Source organism: Salmo salar, chromosome ssa10 (genome assembly GCF_905237065.1).
Source record: "Salmo salar chromosome ssa10, Ssal_v3.1, whole genome shotgun sequence".
NCBI classification, from domain to species: Eukaryota; Metazoa; Chordata; class Actinopteri; order Salmoniformes; family Salmonidae; genus Salmo; species Salmo salar.
In genome coordinates, this window is record NC_059451.1 from 89,109,095 (window position 1) to 89,130,907 (window position 21,813).

Below are 21,813 nucleotides of genomic sequence, written 5' to 3' on the forward strand. Positions count from 1 at the left end.
GATTGCATCATTACTCACTGCTGCCTGCTGTCTCCTGTGCAGTATGCCAAGTGTCCTGCCTCCCCCCACTCTGTCTCTGGGTCTGTGATGAGTGGGACTGTCACAGCCAGGGACATCTGGCTGCTGTGCTCTGCTCACTGACATTCCCTCTCTCCAGGAACCGCACCTCTCCTCGCTGGTGTGGCTCTGCTGCTGTCACTGGAGATGGGCTAATGTGCTCAAACAGAGAGGGTCTGGAGCCTAGCGGAGTCCTACAGTACATTCATGCAATCCATATATGTAATGAGGTGCCAGATTTGAGGGGCAGGTGAATGAAGTGGGGTAGCCACTCAGAGAGTTTTGTCATGGAGGGTGTCCTAATGCAGCTGTGTGTCCATGTTTGTGTCTCTTAGGGAGGCCAGAACCAAAAGGGGGACCAAACCCATCCCCAAGATAAAGCCCAGACCCAGCGCTCGGCTGAGGCCACCAAGAACAGCCAGCTGTGGAGTGGAGTGTTTGGTATCACCCTGGTAGAGGGACAGGACATGCCTGAAAATGTCCAGGGGGACATCTATGTGCGCTACAGACTGGGAGAGCAGAAGTACAAGAGCAAGGTGAGCTTCTTTCTCAATCTATTTCTCCTTGTTTTTTTTTGCCTCCTCCCTTCCTCTTTTCTCTTCCCCTATCCTTTGCACATGCTCTCCACCAGCCTTTCACCCCCCACTTTCTCTCCCTCTCTCTCCTTCTCTCCCTCCCTTTCTCTCAGCAGGTGCCTGTCAGTGGCTCACCTCCACCTTGGCTCACTAGGGCATGGCAGAGCAACTCATTAGACTGGGCCTCTTTGCCACTGTACAATCTCCCCTCTATGCTCTCCTTCAGGTGGAGGGCTTCACTATGCTTTACTTGATTTGCATACCCAGCATGCCCTGCTCATCTACCTCTACTTGTTGGCCTCCCCCCTGATGATTCCGCAGTGTAGCCTGTCTTGTGTTTTCATGTCATTTCTCTGTAAACCTCTCTGGTTTCGTTTCAGCTTGTTTGTTGAACAAAGCTAATTCTAATTGGATGCTGTCAGTGTTTACGATCCCAGAGAGGAGGCTGAGGTGCGCTCACACAAAAAACCCTCCTCTCCTCTCCCCCGCCCCTTCCTGGTAGCTCTGAATGAAGACTTAATCCACCTGTCATGTAGTCTCTGCTCACTGTGACACTGCATTAAACCTGACACTGCTCCACACCAGGCTCTGTGTGTGATTGTGCCAGTGGCCACCCACGCTACAGTACTGTATCAGCACTCTGCTCTTTCTCTCTCCCCCAGAACCTGTGTGTTCAAGCCAACCCTCAGTGGAGGGAGAGGTTTGACTTCAACAAGTATGAGGACTGTCTGGAGCCACTGCAGGTGGAGGTGTTTGCTAAGAGAGGCAGGAAGAGCGAGGAATCCTGGGGAATGTGAGTATTGATTTGCTTGATTCTGATAGTGTTGTTTTTGTAGTACGACTGCTGTTCTTTCTAATAGACATCTGCATTGCTTGCTGTTTGGGGTTTCAGGCTGGGTTTCTGTATAAGCACTTTGTCCCATCTGCTGATGTTAAAAGGGCTTAACAAATACATTTGATTTGATATTAATTTGATTGTTATTAAGCAGTGATATTGAAGTAGATCCCATCGTTATCTAGGTTTGAGGTGGACCTGTCCAGGCTGCCAGTAGCCACACAGCAGCTCTACACCCATGTCCTGGACGAAGATAAGGGCAGGCTGGTATTCCTGGCCACCCTCAACCCCTGCTGTGGGGTGTCCATCAACGAACTCAACAAAGCTCCCCTGGAACAGCCAGACGAGAGGGACCAAATCCTAGAGAAATATGTTAGCATGTTTAGTGACATATTACTATTTATTCATGCCACTTTTGACATTTTACATGGTTGAATTAATATAAGTGCTACTAGTAGATAAGTAAGTACATTTCAAAAGCTCTCTAGGAATACTAGCGTGCATTAATACGTTTAAGTAAGACTGTTTGTATCATTTTACTTTTGCAGAGTTTGAAGAACTCTCACAAATGTTTGAGGGAGGTTGGCTTCCTTCAAGTCAAGGTGGTCAGTGCCACAGATCTCACATCAACTGATCTCAATGGTGATACATCACTCCACTTTTAACCATTACCGTTTTAACTGGTTAAGTTCTATGGCTAAATTAATCTACAATTGCACACACATTTTAACACAGCTTTGTTCTTTCTTTGCAGGGAAAAGTGATCCATTCTGTGTTCTGGAGCTGGGGAACAGCAGGCTACAGACTCACACCATCTACAAAACACTCAGCCCTGAGTGGAAAAAAGTCTTTACATTGTACATGTGTTTTTACTTGGTCTTTTAGTGTACTTTGTATACATTGATGCAGATGAATGTATTCCTTCGGATTGGGACTAACTGGTTATCTGTTGGCAGCCCAATAAAGGACATCCATGATGTTTTGGAGCTGACGGTCTTTGGTGAAGACGGAGACAAAGCCCCAGACTTTCTGGGCAGAGTGGCCATTCCATTACTCACAGTAAGTTGGGAATCCTTGGATTTATAATGGGCTTATAGTTTATTCATTGACATTGACAAGTCATAAAACATGTCATGGGTCAGATTGGTGCTATTGATTGTAATGCATTTTCCACCGCTACAGGTTCAGAATGGACAGCAGGTCACCCGGGGGTTAAAGAAAGCAAACTGGGGGGGTCCGGCCAAAGGGACCATCTCACTGGTGATGGAAGTCCACTATAACCCAGTAAGAATTCACTGGCTGATTCTAGCATAGCTAATGCTCTCCAAGCTAATGCTCTTTGACAGATGACCCAATCATATACCATACTCACTGTATACTGATTTTTCCCATTCAATTGAGTTTATTTTTCATTGCTTTTGGATTGGATTTGTCTTTGATAATTTGTAATATCTTTCTCAGGTTAGAGCTGGCATAAGAACCTTCAAACCAAAAGAGGAAAAATTCCTGGAGGACAACCCAAAATTTGCCAAAAAGGTTTGTTTTTGCAATGAATTTTAGGCCTATATAATCTAAAATTCATGATTTATACACATAAAGCATGGTAGATACAATTTGTTGGATGAAGGAGTGAAATGTGAGTACTGGAACATGCCCCTCATATAACAGAAACAAAGCTGCCACAGGCAAGCAGCATAGAAGCTTTGACTGGTCATAGTCTAACTAATTGGCTTTATTAGCTCCAGACATCAAACTAATAAAGCCACACAGCAGAAAATCTGGCCTTGAGTAAACCTGAATAAACCTGCTTATGAATCATACACATAAAGCTTTTAATCAAATCATGCTAACTGCCATTTGCCATCTGATTTTCCCATTAGGTCCTTGCCCAGAATATCTACAGAGTTCGGAAAATCACCATGGCAGTGCTGCATACGTTACAGTACATTAAAAGCTGTTTTCAGTGGGAGAGCACGCAGCAGAGTATAATAGCCTTCCTGGTAAGTCATTGCCCCATGTTAATGAACTAGCGCTAAGCCTTGGGCTGTGCAAGTGGTGTCTCTGTCCTATTTCACTGCCGAACATTTGAACCCTTTCCTTCGTCTATGTGAAATAGATCATGGACAGTATGGTTAATTCAGGTATACGTATCTAGATTCTTGTTACTGTTTCTCAGTCACGTACTTCCAATGAATTGAAGCTCCCATCTTCATCTTCATTTTGCATTTGAAAGTAAAGTAGAAGCTGTGCTCTATCCTTTAATTCAAACCCCACTTGTCTTCCTTCAGTGTTCTTCTGGCACTAGGGCTTTATGTGAAGGGCTTCGGTCTGGCCGTTTGGTCATCTGACTTCCTGGTAAAGCCTTCCCCCTGCTCTTCTGTGTGGAGGAGGAGTGACAGTCGGCCTGGGAGATTTGAACCTTGTATAAATGTCTCTGTTTAGAGGTTTTAATGAGGCGTTGTGATCTATTGCCCTAAGCTGAAATAATCTTTATTTCACCCCGTGAATCCCCCTTAAAGTACATGTAATGTCATGATTAAGAGCATCCTCTTGCCATAAAGCCCTGGCAGTGTCAAGTCAGGGTGAGGAAGCGGTCACAGACAGATCCCTGTCTTCACAGCCTTTATTCCTCTCTATGTTCTGTTACGGGACGACGTGCATTTCATACCTGGTGTATTCTTTAAACCCTGCTCACTGATCCTCAGGTGGATGTCCCCTCAGGCAATGGCCTGGCTCACCATATCAGAGCCTGTGGTACAGGAATGGACACAGACAGACAGACAGACAGACAGACAGACAGACAGACAGACAGACAGACAGACAGACAGACAGACAGACAGACAGACAGACAGACAGACAGACAGACAGACAGACAGACAGACAGACAGACAGACAGACAGACAGACAGACAGACAGACAGACAGACAGACAGACAGACAGACAGACAGATAGATAGATAGATAGATAGATAGATAGATAGATAGATAGATAGATAGATAGATAGATAGATAGATAGATAGATAGATAGATAGATAGATAGATAGATAGATAGATAGATAGATAGATAGATAGATAGATAGATAGATAGATAGACATACTGACTGATGGGAAGGTAGAGTATATTGTATGCAGGCGCATAGACAGATAGGCAGAGACTGGGAGGGAGAAAGGCAGGTAGTCAGCCATGCAGGCGGGCAGGAGAACAGGCAGTCAGGAAAGCAGGAGGGTAGGCGGGCTGACAGGTGACAGGTCAGCGGTATAGGGCCATCTCCTGGCCCCCATCTAAAATGAGATGCTGTGCAGGCCACCAGAGTGTGGTAGTCTTTCTTTTTCACTTCTACTATACCTGCTTTTCAAGACCAGCCCACAAATAGGAGATCTGGGGAGGGAAAAACAGGGATTACTCTCTGGCATACCTCTGCCAGAAATATGTACATTATTTTATTACTGTGGGATAAATAGATCTAAATATGTATACTGTAAGTAGATAGATGGTTTGTTGATTTAGTATGAGCATAGTGCGCCTGTTGAAAGTAAGGAAATGCTTTCTGTGTGTTGTCTTATCTTCATTGTGAGGAAGATGGACAGTTTGGTACCCAGACAGTTCTATTTAGAGACAGACACTGCAATAGAGTAGTCTGGCTATCTGCAGTCCACTGAGCCCTATGGCTTCCTTTGGAATGAGGTGTGCTTCCCAAAGCGCTGGTGTCAAAGGTGTCTGAGACTTGCCTGAGGAGAGAGTGAATCAGCCTGCTGATAAATAAGTAGTGTTTATCACCCACTCACCAGCAGATAGAGTTAGACCAGAGAAAAGTTCTGATTTCTAACCAGGCATCTCATCCACAACACCTCACTGCATGATGAGCAGCAACAATCATAGCCTGAATATGGCCTTCGGCTCGACAGTCAAAGAGAACTCCTGGGCGTGAGTAAAAACACAGACAGACAAAATCCTTACCATGTGAGACGAGAGGGCAGCCGAGAGGCCTTGACAGCCATTACAAGCCCTGTGGCGTACCACTACACATGCTAGTGCCCTGGCCCTCTGCGGGGTCAGCGACAGCACAGCCACACTGGGGCCACTCCTCCTCACAACAAGTCCTCATTTGCAATTAAGTTTGTGTTTGGAGTTGTCTGAAGCAGCATGCCACCGTGTGCCTTAATGAAAGCAGCTCCCTCTCCTATATTTTTATCTTTAGGCACTGGTAATAAGGTAACTGATTCAGACACTGACAGATGGCCTCTGCTTGCCTCTCAGATGTGCATAATTAGAAGACTGTCTGCTCTTTTCTACAGCAGCACTCTGCCTCTGCTTCTGCTGCTTCTCAGAATATGCTGCTAGGAACGGCTGCAGTGTTGGCTCAGCCTTTAATATACATTACAATACATTATTTATCAGCCAGCTAGACCATTCCTGCTGTTTTACTCCATATGCATCCTGTAATGCATTACCGCTGATGTGGTTTCATCCCAGGACTGTGGGATCATTCGCTAGTGCCTTACCAGGAAGCCTTAGCCACCAAGCTGCTGTAAGTCCCACAGGCTAATGCTCTGACCTGCTCACAACATGCAGTATACATTGCTGCTCAGATGAAGCAGTCAATTCAGGGACTGTGTATCTTCATGTGTGCGTTATAAAATACCTTTTGGTATGTGTGAAGTATTTTTAGTTTGTATGAGAGATTTTCCTGACATATAAAGTACACTGCAATCTAATCTCCCATGAGCTGCATTGGCAATGTTTTGCCCTGTAGGTCTGCATCAGGTCTGGTCTATGTTAACAGAGGGAAGTATGGAGAATGTTAGAATTTTTTTATAAACTTCTCAGGCACATAACTTTTCCCTGTGGCAATCAGAGAACTATGTATTCTGAGTAAATTGGGTATATAATGTACTCTGTTTTGAAATCAAGATTGATGGCTCATCAGGCATTCTGCTGCCATAGAATATTATAATGCGAAGAGGAAGCCTCGAAAGAATGCAAACTTCTGCAGCACTGTCATTTTTTGCAAGGCTGGAGGTTACTGATTCTGATTGCGTAATCTCCTTTGTAAGTTAAGTTATACCTTGGATTTTCCACCCGTAGGTTTGTTTTGAAATGGCGACTTTCTAATTAGGTCATGTTAAAATAGTCTTTCTCACACATTAATTTTATTTATCCTGCAAAGCCTCATAAACCTCCTCATCAGTGAACGGAAATGCAAACAAGAAATGTATATATTTCTCAGTGCTTGTTTATGCTACAGTAATGAGCTTAGGAAGTGCCTTTTTCTAAAGTTTGACAACGGCATGTCCCCTTCATCTGAGAGAGAGACCGTGACAGCTAAAATCTTCATCAAATAGCTCCCTTTTAAATGTGCTTCTCCCCAACACTGAGCTAGATGAATGTACTATACATCAGCAGCAACTGCAGAGAGAGGGGTCACCCAGAGTTCTTTCCTGCAGACATTCCCAGTGCCTGTAGAGGGAGCTATAGCACTGCTGAACTATGTAGTGGAGAGCCTGATGGGAGATCACTTACTGCTCCCAACTAGAATCCTTCATGGGAAAATACTGTGAAAGTGAAATCCTCCATTCTGTGGATCCGCTGGACCAACAGAACAGAAGTTTCTGTATTAGCCGGCCATATTAATCTGTTTCAGAAGTTTAAAGTTGAGAACAATTTTGATTTAGATGAAATGGATGTAAGTATAAAAATGAAAAGGGGGTCATTTACACTTGAAAGCTGATTTTGAGCTTTGCTGTCATTAGAGCGCTTTAAGTATTTAGATAGAATTAATATTTTAACATATGAGCTAGTCTCGTCTGTCAGGAGATCTGACTAGAAAGAAACCTGTATACCTTATGAGATTATTTGAACCATTTTCTATTTGACACTGCCAGGTAGCAACCGTTTTAGACATCATTTGACAGCCTGTGAAATGCTGATTGCCTCACATCACAGAATGTAAAGATGGCTGTTGATGAATGTTTGATGCGGTGCAGCTGTAAACACAGTTGGCAGCTGCCAAGGCTGCTTTTTTGGGCTGATAGACTCCTTGTCTCCCAGATGAGAGCAGGACAGGGTCAGATCTGGATCCAGTGGTCCCGGGGGACCACCTGTGAGGTGTCGCTGCACCCGCCCCCCTCCGCGCCGGCCGGGGCTATTACCCAGAATACCAGGACGGCCAGGATCAAAGGCATAATCAGCGCTGTTATAATTATTCTATTTAACACCGTCTCCCAAAATGACATGTTTGGTGAGCACTGATCTGCCCCGTTTTGGTTTACTGCAATGCAGTAATGCAGTATGTATGACCAGAAGAGTGTGAGAGGAGTGTAAAGTCAAACTGCGTAAGTGCCTGAGAAACTTCCTCTTGTTCCTTTCTCTGCATCTGCTTTATTTCTGTTTAAAAAGTTGGAGGACTGTGTGTGGCTCGGCTGGCTGGCCTTAAAAGAGTGGGTTCTTGCAGTCTCAGGGGGGTTACACTCTTAAACTCTATGGCTGTGGGAGTTCTCACAGAGTTTGCAGTGGGAATGTGGCAGGGAGGGAGAGGGAGACAGCCCTTGATGGTGATGTGTGCGGCATGATTTAGAAAGTAGTCTGAGATGTATTAATTATTAAAGAATAGGATATTAGTATCTGGAAACATTAAGCGATGCCTTCTTTTTTTTAAATAATCAGTATTGTTGTTATTGAGTCGCCATAGTGGATTGCAGTGTATCAGTTGACAGCTCTTGGGGCTAGCTGGTAACTGTAAGCTTGAGACGCTTCCTCTTATAATACAGAGAGCCTTTCTCTGGTAGATAGTTGTCCTCTCTCAATTAGAGCGCTAAAATAACATATTTCCTGCAAAATAATGAACGTTATATTCAAGTTTATTTTAATAATTCATTGGCTTGTATTGTGAAATATATTCATTTTCATTAACTTTTTGAAATATGATAAAGTGGCATGAAAGAGGATAAACAAGCCAGATGATGTTGCTATGATTAACACTGCAGGCCTCTGTGTTGGTGCATCCGCCGTGGTGCTTTGTCTGTGTGTCTGTAGCGGTTTTACAGTCAGGTCCAAAATGATTGGCACCCTTAGCAAAAAAATGATGTATAAAATAAATAATCCAAATACTGATGCTCTATGCTCACGAAAATTAATAGTACAATGAGAATGAGAAATTTCTTCTCTCAAAAAGATAGGGGTAAAATTATTAGCACCCCTGTTTTCAATACCTGACCTTGTGAGGATAACTACACTGAGACTTTTTCTAAAATGTTTTATCAGATTGGAGAACACATTGGTAGGGATCTTCCTCCATACAGAATCTTTCCAGATCCTTGATATCCTTCGTCTCTGCTTATGGACTGCCCTGTTTAATTCAAACCACAGGTTTTCAATGGGGTTGAAGTCCGGAGACTGAGATGGTCATTGCAAAATGTGGAATTTTGTGGTCAATTAACATTTTGGGGGGGATTTTGATGTGTGCTTGGGGTTGTTGTCTTGCTGAAAGATCTACTTGCGGCCAAGTTTCACCCTCCTGGCAGAGGAAAGCATATTTTTGGCATACATGTCCTGGTACTGGGTAAAGGTCATGATGTTGTTGACCTTAAAAAGGGCCTCAGGACCAGTGGAAGCAAACATCAAAGCTCCACCATCATATTTTACAGTAATTATGGGGTTCTTTTCTGCATCTACAACTTTATTTTGACGCAAAATCCACCACTGCTGTTCATGGCCAAAGAGCTTTATTTTCATGTCATCCTATCATAGCACCAGTTCCAATCCAAGTGCCAACGCCATTTAGCAAACTCCAGGCGTTTACATTTGTTGAATGACATGAAAATAGAGCTCTTTGGCCCCGTGGTGTGTGCTGTATCATAATGACTGCCTCTAACACGCTCACCACCTTCCCAGTCACAGAGGACACACCTCCCCAGGCGGCTGCTGCAGAGCCTGCGACCTGACCGCCCCTGTGTGTTGCTGTGACTGGGCAGGATTCGGCCCCGGCGCGCTAATGTGTCTGTGAGTCGAGCTGACAGGGAGGGAAGGGAAATAGAGTCCACGCCACTCCCTCCCTCTCCACCTCCTCGGGGGGAAAAGGCTCGCATGGCGGATCTGTCACCCAGGAGGTCGCTCAGTGTTAACGCTCCCGACACGGATTAAACACTTGTGGCCAGTGCTGGAGCTTGGGGTCGGAGTGGCCACCACTGACAGGCACCACGGGGCCCCTGCTGACCACCCTGGTCCAACCCTGGTCCAGCCTCACTCCACCCTGCCTCCAGATATGCTCCAGCCTTGGCATGTGTCAGACAGGCAGGGAGACAACGGCCAACACCGGGCCTGCAAGCTAATGCTAATACCCTGCCGCTCTTCTCTTGTCTTCCCTTCCCTTTGATAAAGAGCCCACTATTACTACTGTACTGTAGTAGTGGCACCTAACTAGCCGCAGAATTTTCTTAGCTAACATTAATTGATTTGGAAACCTTCAATTTCCTTGTTTATGAATCATTATTCAGATAAACTAAATTAGATTCATAAATATTAAATTCATTTCCAGATTACTTGTTGGAATTTGATTCAAATTTATGGAGTTTAGATATTAATTTATTGTTAGATTTACTGTTTTTCCATGGCATACACTACTTAAAAGCCACTGTAGTAAGTAAAACAAAAAATGGCCATGGATTATCAGAAACTCTTCAATGTATACCAATGGTTTATTTGTGTGAACTGTGTATACATTCTTTTGTGGAGGTTGTACAGCATGCTCAAGAGGGAGATGAGATTTCCCCTTTATCGCTCTCAGTAGAATGCAGCATCTCTCTCTTTTCTCTCACTCTTTTCCGCTCTCGCTCTCCCTAGTCGATAAGACTTGAGCTGAGCATATTTGAAATATTTATTCAGCGTTAGCTCCGAGCACCATGGCTGCCCACACACTCTACCTGCCCTGCAGAGAAATCTTATCTGTGCTTCCTCTCTGCCTCCGACACCCCCTGAAAGCCTGTCCCCGTATTGGCCCGAGCTCACCACAAATTACATGTCTCATTGCTCTGGGTTTACACATGCTTTAAAGCCTGCCGTCGACTAGCGTCCCCAACATTAGCCCTCAGCCAGACTCTCTGTTCCAGCCTGGCCAGTGGGGGCCTTTGATTCATTATAAATCTATTTTTTTTGTATTTTAATTGAGGAAGCAATGCAGATTACTCCTACTGCCCTTGATTTCACCCAGAAAAGTACATCTATATTAGGTTTTTCCCCCGTTAACATTTTAGTATTTTGTTCTGTCCCAAGCGCATGCACGCACGCACACACACACATATGCCCCTGGAGCCTGTACTCAGCCTTGTTAAACTTATTCAGCTATGTTCATGTAATCTGGCATCCATCCACATCCCCACTGACTGACCGCCATAATGCTGGTTGGCTTTCTTCTCTCCTCTCTCTCTGCTCAGTTTTTCTCTTAGCCACAGTAGCTTTCCAAGCGCAACCACCGATAAATATGAGATGAACACAGAAGAGATCAAATATTAGAGCTGTTTACAGTAGTATTGTATTTGTAATTACTGTGTCCTCTTTAATGCATGCTTAATGTCCGGTTAATGAGTGATACGCTATTGGTAATAATTGCTATAATTGTAGGATTAAATATAATTCTCTATATCATCACATTTCATTAGTTGACATATGCAGTATATACTGTGGTATATGTTTACATGAAGCTGTGTAGACGTGCCGGGTTTGGCAGACCTCCTGTCTAGTGTTAAGTCTGTCAGTCAGTAGTCTGGGTTGGTAGACTGGGCCTCTCTCCCATTAATCAATTTGCAGGATGGTAGAAACTCTTGGAGAGGGCATCTTTGTCCTTTTGTTCCTGCTGCGGTCCCTTCTCCCCCTCCTGGGAGAGTGTGGGTGGTGTGAGCTGCCATGCTTGCTCAGCTTTAAGAGATATTTTATTCACACTTTTAATCGCTGAGTGCTTTATTATTAGGTGCTGGATTCTGCTGGCCAGGGGATCTGCATGAGAAGGCGCAGAATGCATTTACTGGAATCATATTAATGGCACTATAAAACAAATCTGTCAGCCTGTTGTTAACCCCGCTGGCAGAGTGGCGCTGCCCAGGGTCGGTCCTTCTCCAGGCGCTTACAGGTGGCTAAGGAGAGTACATCTCCATCACCTACTCCACCGCGCGCTAATAGTTTTATTAATTCATTATTTTCCCCCTAGACACCCCATGCATTATCATGCAGGCATTTTTCAGCTAAATGGTGTTTGTCAAGGGAGGTTTCCTACATGAAAGACACTCCTCCCAGACATACTAACACTTGTTCAATTACAAGTCGTTCATTATCCATTTCTGCTGTGTGGAAATGTACCTTTCAGGTAGATCATTAATTATTAGCTTCCCTGCTTTCTGTTTGTTGCTTTATGTCCTTTTGGTGAAATAAATGACTGCTTTACCGCCCATGTAACATATTAGTGTTGTAGTATTTTGGACATTAAGGTTCCTGTTGTCATGTGTAATTTGTAGCGGGATAAAAAATATGGTAGGAAGGCTCTCAAGACTGAAATGAAATATAGCCCAACTTTGAGGCCAATTAAAAGGTGGATTATTTTCAATATAAATTTACACTTAAGCCTGACAGGTTGCACTTTGTCCACACCGTCCTTTAATCACTCATGCTTGGCGCTAATAAAACATAAACCACTTTGCGGGGAATTAGTTCCATCTCCATTTCACAGAAGCAGCAGAGAATGTGAGGAGACAGGAGAAAAATATACCTCTGCTCATTAATGAGGGATATCTGACGGCTAAGAGGCAGCTCTGTGCGCCTGAGCGAAGGAATCCGAGAGGCTTTCCCAGATGTTCACAGTCAAATTTGTATTAGTGTTTAAAAACCGAGAGGGAGGAATTGAGAAGATATTTCTGACAGTTTTGGTTTATACCCTCATTTAGGCGCTCAGTTTATACAAAAGGCATTGTATTTCTCTAGGCTTTTATCTTGTCCACCAAGCCAGAGCGCGGTGAGCTGAAATTTGCATTAGTGGGCGATTATGAATACCTGTGACAGATTCTCTCTGCCGGCTCCCTGGGAGGAAATGAATTGGCTCCCTCTGTTGACTCGCACAGGAAGACAGAGACCAGGCAATTAGACTTTAGTGGTTTATGTAGCAGCTTTTTCAGGGAGGGCAAGGGGGTTCAACATTCCTGCTGGGCTCATGTCAGTTTCCAGGCAAATTTTATTCCTTTCTTTTTATTTTAAAGGGAAAACTGTGGATATGACAGGCTACCTGTCTGACAGCCTGCTGAATTCCTGTGGGGTGAAAACAGTGTCCCTTTAGAATAGCCTCATGCGAATAGAGGTGACAACATATGACGTAGGTTATTCATAACCTAAAGGGGACATTTGAAGCTACCTCCACACATCATGCATATTCATTTTTTACCTTTAGGTTTTCCCACCAGTGTTAGTTGTCGCTACATAATTCAACTCATTTGTTATGGAGAAATTACAGTAACATATTGTTCATATTAGGTCTTCACATCTTGGTTATCCCACCGTGTTTCTGCTTGTTCCTACACTTCACATTACTCAGACATTATTGAACGAAGCCTAGGGCGTTGAGGGCCCAGTGTTTACAGCATTACTCATGGTTCACGTTTCCCTGGTGGCAGTTTGAATCCATTGAACCTAGGCCTTGTGTGGCAGTAGGTAGACTGCCCCAAAGCCAGTAGGGCTGGAAACAGGCTGATATGACAGGACCAGTCTGCTGTTTACAGCTCAAATGGAGGCCTGAAGGCCCCACCGGTTCACATCCTGTCTCAGGACTAAGTCAAACATATTGTTACTGTAACAAGCCCCCAGCAGTCCACACTCAGACTGCACAGCATGCTATTGTAGTGAGCTATTGTAGTGCAGGCATCCCAATTCTCATTTCATTGGGTGTTCTAAGTTACTAGGTTTGTTTTCTTTCAGGCTTTTGGTTAAGTTCCTCCTCTCATGAAAACAAAGTTTAAGAAAAGAGGACTTTTTGAACCTTTCAAAGATTAAATTGTATTGTATCCCCAGGTGGTAAGGGTAGGCAACAACACAGCTTCAAGTTCCTTGGAGTCCACATCACCAACAAACTATTATGGTGCAAATACACCAAGACAGTCGTGAAAAGGGCACGCCAATGCCTATTCCCCCTCATACCAAAAGTTTTGGTATGGTCCCCAGATCCTCAAAAAGTTCTACAGATGCACCATCAAGAGCATCCTGACTGGTTGCATCACCGCCTGGTATGGCAACTGCTCGGCATTCGACCGTAAGGCGCTACAGAGGGTAGTGCGTACAGCCCAGTACATCACCGGGGCCCTGCTTCCTGCCATCCAGGACCTCTATACCAGGTGGTGTCAGAGGAAGGCCCTACAAATTGTCAAAGACTCCAGCCACACAAGTCATAGACTGTTCTCTCTGCTACCGCACGCCAAGCAGTACGGGAGTACCAAGTCTAGGTCCAAAAGGCTGCTTAACAGCTTCTACCCCCAAGCCATAAGACTGCTGAACAGTTAATCAAATGGCTACCCGGACTATTTGCATAGACCCCCTTTTTTTTACGCTGCTGCTATTCGCTGTTTATTATCTATGCATAGTCACTTTACCCCTACCTACAGTACATGTACATATTACTTCAATTACCTCGACTAACCTGTACCCCCGCACATTGACTCAGTATCAATACCCCCTGTATATAGCCACGTTATTTTATTGTGTTACTTTTTTAAACTTTAGTTTATTTAGTATTTTCTTATCTCTTATTTTCTTAAAACTGCATTGTTGGTTAAAGGCTTGTAAGTAAGAACTTCATGGTAAGGTCTACACGCGCATGTGACAAATAACATTTGATTTGATTTGATTTATAGAATGGCGTATATCCATTACAAAAGAAGAAAATGCCAGAAATGGTTCAAATGAATGTCTACACCAAGTGTTACACAGTAATAGATTTAGACTAAACTTGGAGGACTTTTTTATTTCTTCACGTCAACTGGCTAGTGCGCTCCTCCTCACACATTGTGGATAATTCCAGCTAGAGCCAGACTCATTAGGCTGTCACTAAATGGGTTTAAATGCAGCCGTCCAATTAGTGCTCTGCTGTGAAGTGCAGTGAGTGTTGTTCGCTGTTCTTAGCGCCGCTCCTTTACAGAATTATGAGGGATTACTCATTCAGTGTGATCCATCTTATTTCTACCAGGGGTCTTGGCTTTTCTCACTATCATCGCTGTGGAGAGGTAAACGTTGCAAATGCTCAGCCAGTTGCCATATGCGCCTTGTCACAGTCAGACAGCCCAAATGCTTCCCAATCTAAGAGGGTTAGATATGCTGTATAAGAGACAGCCTACCCTTGTCAGACTTTCTGTTCTGCAGAACGGCACACTGCCAGCACATGTTATCTCTGTAAATAAATTGGATTTTGGAATATTAAAAATCCTTCCCAAAGGTCTCTTACTTCCCAGCCACTAAGAGGGGGCTCTGATGCTGTATAGCAGTGATCATCAACTAAAATCAGCCGCAGGACGATTTTTTTCACGAGCGGATGTTCAGGGGGCCAGAACATAATTACAAATCATTTGTAGACTGCAAATTGATCACAAGAAGCCACAACAGATATAATATTTGACTAAAACATAATATTTCAAACCTTGCTTACATTTGTATATGATCACATGTATCTCTCTGTTATGCGTGGGAATACCTTGAAGCTGATTTGCTGGTGTTTTTACAGTCTTTTATGTCCAACAATGAAAAAAGCATTGTGCTCAGAAAACTTGGGCTGCCAGTTGGGGTACCTTGCTGTATAGTGTAGCGGCGTAGCTTTGCAGTCTGCTGTGTTATTCATGGGGCTTGGGTGGTGGGTAAACCCATTGTTTGTTTTGAGTGGTGAATGCTGGGATGTAGGAGGAGGACATTGTGTCAATGACGTCTGGGCTTGGGTTCTGGCCCATGTTGTATGAGGGCAGTGCCACCCGCCGTGCTGTATCCGTGTTGTTCATGAGTCTCACCCTCTCCCTTCCTGTCCTTCCAGATCTTCATAGTGACGGTGTGGGCCTGGGAGCTCTTCATGCTGCCTCTCTTCCTGCTGCTGCTCATTGGCTGGAACTACTTCCAGATCACCACAGAGAGGATCAGCAGCAATCAGGACCTGGTGAGTGTCTCCTATACTGTATTGTAGTCCATACAGCTCTGGTCTATACTACACATGTCACAGCAGCTCTTCATGTTTCTCCTGGCCCACTCACCGGTCAGGAGCATGCAGAGCTGAGCACCAACTCTCTCTGCTAGACTCTGTCACCCTCAGAACATAGACTTGCACTCCCGCTACCTGAATTGAACTGCCCGCAATGCCCTACAATAATCAAGAGTTATCATGACACAAGGCGAGACCCAGATGCAGACACAGGAGGCAGATGGTTGGAATCTTACAATATTTAAGAATCCAATAGGGTAAGGCAAGAGAATGGTCGTGGACAGGCAAACGGGTCAAAACCAGTTCAGAGTCCAAAAGGTACCGAAGGGCAGGCAGAATCAAGGTCAGGGCAGGCAGGATGATCAGGTAGGCAGGGAAGTAGTCTAGAGTCAGGCAGGGGTCAAAACCGGGAAGACAATCAAAAAGAGAACAGGAAAAACACGCTGGTTGACTTGACAAACATACAAGACGAACTGGCACAGACAGACAGGAAACACAGGGATAAATACACCGGGGAAAATAAGCGACACCTGGAGGGGGTGGAGACAATCACAGGGACAGGTGAAACAGATCAGGGCGTGACAAGAGTTATTACCATCAGTTTTGCAAAATATTAGCTGAATGTTTTTTTTTGACCATGTTGATACCAGTACAGTATTATTTCAGCATACAACATTGTATTGATGTTGTGTAGATACTGTTGTAGACAAAATGCATTGAGTACATTCTCAAGTTGGCACGGCTATCTCCTCTGTATCAAAGCCTAGGTTATGGAAATCAAGTCTCCCCTAGCCATGTCTGTAAAGGTTAATGCTGTTCACACATCTCAATGCCCTCCAATTTCACTGTGTTGTAAGCCATCTCGACGGCTGGGGCCTTGGCCTGCAAACATCCCCTCCCTGCAGCAACGTCCCCATCCCCATCCCTAGCCCACTGATTGTGTTTGAGGCTGCTGGCAAAGATGCAGTCCCCGGGAAATGTTAAAGCCTGGATTCACCCTCATATCCAGTGTGGAGCCTCTTTCACCTCTCTGTGACCCTGTGCCCGGCAGTAACGCAACCCTGTTCCCAGGCAATGTCACAGTGTGCACCATGCAGGGGTCAGGGATGACTTGATGTAAAGGGATCTAGGCAACAGCATCCAAATTAAATGTTTTTTTCCTCTTTCTGTTTTTCTGTTGTGTTTATGTTGTGAAGAAATTAGATTGCTTTGCTGTGACAGTGCTCTTGTGAGGAAGGCCCTCTTTCACCTCTCCTTTTGTGTGAGGTCACCCCTGTGATGCCGTCTCTATGGAAACAGGCCTCTCCCAATAGGGGTATATGTACTAGAGCAGAATTTCATTACTAGGTGTTTGTTCAAAATGCTCCAGTGCCCGCATGTGTCCCTGTCCATTTGAAAACACACTACCTCTCTCCATTCTCTTGTAGGTGAACATGAACATGACCGATGATGAGGAGGAAGATGAGAAGGTATTTTATTTCCTTTATTTTGGACTATTCTATAGTATATTCTGTATGCCAGTTGTACAAGTTCTAGTTGGGACTTTTGCATAGTTCCACTGGAAATCCTTTCTCAGAAGCTTGTCTTTACCCAAGAAGAGAACATTTCATGCATTCAAAATGAGGACAGAATGTAGGTAAACAGTAATAGCATGTGAACAAACACATTTCCTTCAGCACCTGCAGCCTATTTCATTCAGTATTCAGTATCACTACAAATGTGCTCTGCCGCAGTGTCCCAGCCCTTTTAAACTCCAAATCTACGTTAAACTGCATCATTAATTGAAGTTTGTCTGTCTTCGGAGATATTAGCAGCGAGTGAAGATTTTCTCACTAGACTTTTCTAAATGGGATGGTTACTATGAGATGAACCTTTTCCCTACAATAACAAATGAGGCTAAGAGCATGTACTTACTGTTCTATCAAGATTATCAGTCACTTAAACAATTGGATCTCAATATTCATAATGCCTTATTTATAATTGTTCATCTGAAATTGATAATACCAAAACAGTTATTTTAATGCCTGCCCACCAGTGGAGGTTCAATTTATTCCATTCCAACCATTACAATGAGCCCATCCTCCTATAGCTCCTCCCAACAGCCTCCACTGCTGCCCACACCAAAAGAAGAAGACAAAAGTGTCATGTCTTTTACTCCTTGTTCCTCTTATCTAGACATTTCCCTTCGTTTTAGTTAGGAGAGGCAAGAGTTAATGGGATGTGTATTATTGCTTTATGGTGGAGAAGTGGGGAAGTGTGGAGCTGCTGCAAAGCCTCCAAGCATTGACCCCTCTGCAGTGTGTCTGGGCCCAGGAATCATATCCATAATGTGCTTAATATATTCTGTTGTGATGACCGGGGGCTACCATCATCTACGGAGAGGAACACCCTCTGCTAAAAAACAGGCCTGTCCTCCAAATCCTGTCTGAAAGCACCGGCTAATTCATGGTATGTGTGCATACACATAATACAGTTTACGCTTAGTTGCACTGCATTTGTAATCATAGCTTAGAAAAGACAACCCAGTCCCCAAACAAATAGTAATGATATGACAATTGTGTGTTTGTATGAATAGTGAATGAGGATATGCTGCTTTTGTTGCTTTTAATAATTCTACTACTGAATAGGATCATTAGTAGCAGGTCTTTATAATTTAACTCAACCTCAATGATTTGGCTTTTTTATATTTTTATTCTCTGTTTTCTCCTTTAGATTAAAAAATAAGTATGTTTTTAAAAAGCAGGGAGTAGATTTTTCCAAGTACATGTCCATGTGTTGTGGCGCTCAGTGTAACGGCTTAAACCAAATCATTCTTGTTCCTTGAAGTCCTCTCTGAAAGGTTTAACGTGAGCCCACTAAGCCCATTCACACTCTGTGAAAATGAAATATCTGCTTTCATTGACTAATTAAGCAGTTGCCTGTGTTTGTTTTAAGATGTCAGCTTTAATTTAAAGTGGCTTATTTGAAAGTCGTGTTATGGTTTTGCTGTCACTTAAATGTGATATCATGTAGACAGACCAGGCAATGTAGCTTTACACTTCATATCAAAGTGCTCTTTCAAACTATTTGGGGTTAAAGAGTGATCAGTGTTAATTTCATGACTTCAAAGGCACTATTTTTTTCTTGTAGTCCTTTCGCTAAGAAGTGAATAAAGGCTATTCCCTCTGAGAAGGTTACCATTGCCACTCAAATGTTTTTTCCCGGTTTTCCCCTGGAGGAAGGAGATATGTAAACTTCCGATAGAGCAGTTGGAATGTGAAAGCATGACGTTAAAGAGAGTCGAAAGGCCCGGCTACGTTACATCAGGATAATACACAACAGATTTCTCTCTCTCTGTGAACAAATCTGTCCTCAGGGAAAAAGACAGCTTACAAATGATGTATGGCAAAGTGACTTCCCTTTGGCCTTAGGTATCAATTGTGTAGATGGACAATATTTATTAAATAACGTAAAAAAAACTAGAAAAGCAAAACAAGCCCATAGATCTCCACCACAATGAACAGAGAAGATAAAACAGGTCTTCTATGGCCCCTGGCTGGTATGGCTGGTCCAGGGTAAATAGGGGGGAGTGTTGCTCCTCAAGCACTGCCCAGGGGAGCAGGGGGTTGGGTAGGTGGGTTGAGGGGGTTGAGGGGGTGACAGACTGAGCTGAAGGGGTGCTTTCCCTTACCCCCTCAGACCCTAGTCACCACTGGGTCACCTTCAGCACACCAGCCAGACAGACTGCTGATGTCATAGTCAGTGATGTGCATTATGGGAGGTATGTAACACGTACTGCCTCTGGGAGCTGCTCACTCCTCACACGTTTGTTTGTGTATCCATTTGTTTGTTAGCTCGTTTTAATATGATAAAAGAATCCATGTCAAAATCACAGGTGTTTTACATTAAGATTAACGTTTCTCTTCTTTGTGGAATAAGTCACTAGAAAATATTCAGTCAAGCTTTGAATGAATATTCAAATTTGGTTCCATTTATTCAAATTAAAGCAATGTTAAATTAACTTTTTTCAGCAGTTTATTATGCCCCACATGCCTGTGAAACCACATTTTCTATTTACCTTTGTGCAGGAGATCAAATCTGTTCCCTTTAAAAGGTATAGCCTTTACAATTTTATCTGAAATGAGAATATGATTTGACACAGGTTTCCTAATCAGTACACATTTATGATTTTTGTGGTCCATCCCCACCAGTATACCCATCCCTTTCACTTCAAAGGAAGCCATTTTATTTATTTTTGTTTACCAGCAGCACAGAACAATTTTGTAGGCGGCTGAAAGGGAAAATGAACGAAGATAAATAATATAATCAAATGAGTGATGTAGTAAAGGACTTCCAATGCTCATCACTAAGGAGATGGAGGACTTCAAGGGAGATGAAAGGTGATAATCATGAGAGCTTATTGATGCATACTTTAAAGTACATATCATTTGGATGATTTTTTTTTTCAAATGAAACCTCAATTATTATTATTATTATTGTTTATTTTTCTTCGCCTAAGTCATCTTTGGCTACATCTACCTTGTGCACACAGTCCTATCTGTTCTAAATAAGAGTTCATATCAGATTTGATCAGATTTGAATCCTAATTCATGTTTAGGGGGCCTTAATCAATTTTAGATAGGCTCAGATTCCCTTTCATATCTCTAACTGATGAGGCTCCATATCCAGTGAGCTCTCATTTCCCCGTGCGCAGCTCTCTGTCCATCAGGAACACACAGACATGGATCTTAATGGCTTTTAGCAGGCACAAACAGTTTCCTCGGGTGTGACTCAGAGCTCAGGAGAAAGAGCTAAATTAACACCTAATGTGAAGTAAATTATATGCATTCTGCTATCACATTAGACTGAGGTTGGAGTTTTTCTTGTCTCGCTGCAGACAGTGCCGTGTCTCTTCTATAAAACAATGATACATAGGATGATACGCTTCAGTACTATCCCTCCCTCTATTATATTACACTATGGGATAGTAATCTATTCTATAGGATGATAGGCTACAGTACTATCCCTCCCTCTCTATTATATTACACTATGGGATAGTAATCTATTCTATAGGATGATAGGCTACAGTACTATCCCTCCCTCTCTATTATATTACACTATGGGATAGTAATCTATTCTATAGGATGATATGCTACAGTACTATCCATCCCTCTCTATTATATTACACTATGGGATAGTAATCTATTCTATAGGATGATAGGCTACAGTACTATCCCTCCCTCTCTATTATATTACACTATGGGATAGTAATCTATTCTATAGGATGATAGGCTACAGTACTACCCCTCTCTCTCTATTATATTACACTATGGGATAGTAATCTCTTCTATAGGAAAATAGGCTACAGTACTATCCCTCTCTCTCTTTAGTATCATACTATAGGATAATAATCTCTTCATGGATCTCTGAGAGAGCATATTTGAGAGATTTCCAGCGGCCTGGTGGGAATTGCTCTCTTCCTGTGGTTGTTGTGGAGGAGACTGGGGACTGACAGTGGGGAGTCTCGTTGCTCTGTGCTGCCTGGCGGACAGCATGTTTCCCAGGGGCTGCCTCATGAGACTCTGATAAAAGCGTTCTGTCTGGACACTGTCACTGAGCCCAGGCTGGGGCTGGAATTGCCTTCTAACACAAACATATAGACATCCTCAAGCCTCCTGTTAGACTCCATCAGATACCTCCCCTCTCGCTCCCTCGCTCTTCTCTGTCATCATTCTTGTCATTATGTCCTCCTTTTGATGTGAGTCTTCTCAGCCCTCTTTAGCTTGCATTACTGGTGTTATCATCTCCAGCCTCTCCTTCTGGAAAGCTTCCCAGCGCTGCTTCTCCTCTGCTGTTAGCAGCACTCATCTGATCATGTCTAATTCAACTCAAGACAAGCCTGAGAATATCTATTTTTTTCCCCCACACTGAAATTGACTGACACCTTCCCATACCATGTCCATCTGGTCTATGTAAGATGTCTGTATCATATCACAGCTTTTGCACTATGATATTTATATATCAATACAAAATGAACACTATAACACTATATATACACTTTGTTGGTGATGAAGGTGGACATTGCCGTAGTCCATTCACATGATATGAGAGTTGTATATGAGTGAGAATACATCCAATGATTACAACCCTGCGCTCTGGGGTG

The 21,813-nt window shown here is 43.4% G+C and overlaps 1 protein-coding gene across 2 annotated transcripts in view; it reads left to right on the top strand.

Annotated features, from left to right (window-relative positions):
* The window catches only part of LOC106560804 (multiple C2 and transmembrane domain-containing protein 2), a 41,988-nt gene that overhangs the window by 11,994 nt on the left and 8,181 nt on the right, over window positions 1-21,813 (top strand). Inside the window, exons 9-19 of one of the 2 annotated variants that reach the window (XM_014124109.2) lie at window positions 393-593; window positions 1,295-1,425; window positions 1,653-1,839; window positions 2,016-2,109; window positions 2,222-2,324; window positions 2,424-2,526; window positions 2,650-2,751; window positions 2,929-3,003; window positions 3,348-3,467; window positions 15,510-15,629; window positions 17,099-17,140. In XM_014124109.2, coding sequence (XP_013979584.1) covers window positions 393-593; window positions 1,295-1,425; window positions 1,653-1,839; window positions 2,016-2,109; window positions 2,222-2,324; window positions 2,424-2,526; window positions 2,650-2,751; window positions 2,929-3,003; window positions 3,348-3,467; window positions 15,510-15,629; window positions 17,099-17,140 — 1,278 coding nt within the window. The remainder of the gene's footprint in view (window positions 1-392; window positions 594-1,294; window positions 1,426-1,652; window positions 1,840-2,015; window positions 2,110-2,221; window positions 2,325-2,423; window positions 2,527-2,649; window positions 2,752-2,928; window positions 3,004-3,347; window positions 3,468-15,509; window positions 15,630-17,098; window positions 17,141-21,813) is intronic. The other variant, XM_045688212.1, reaches the window with a different exon arrangement.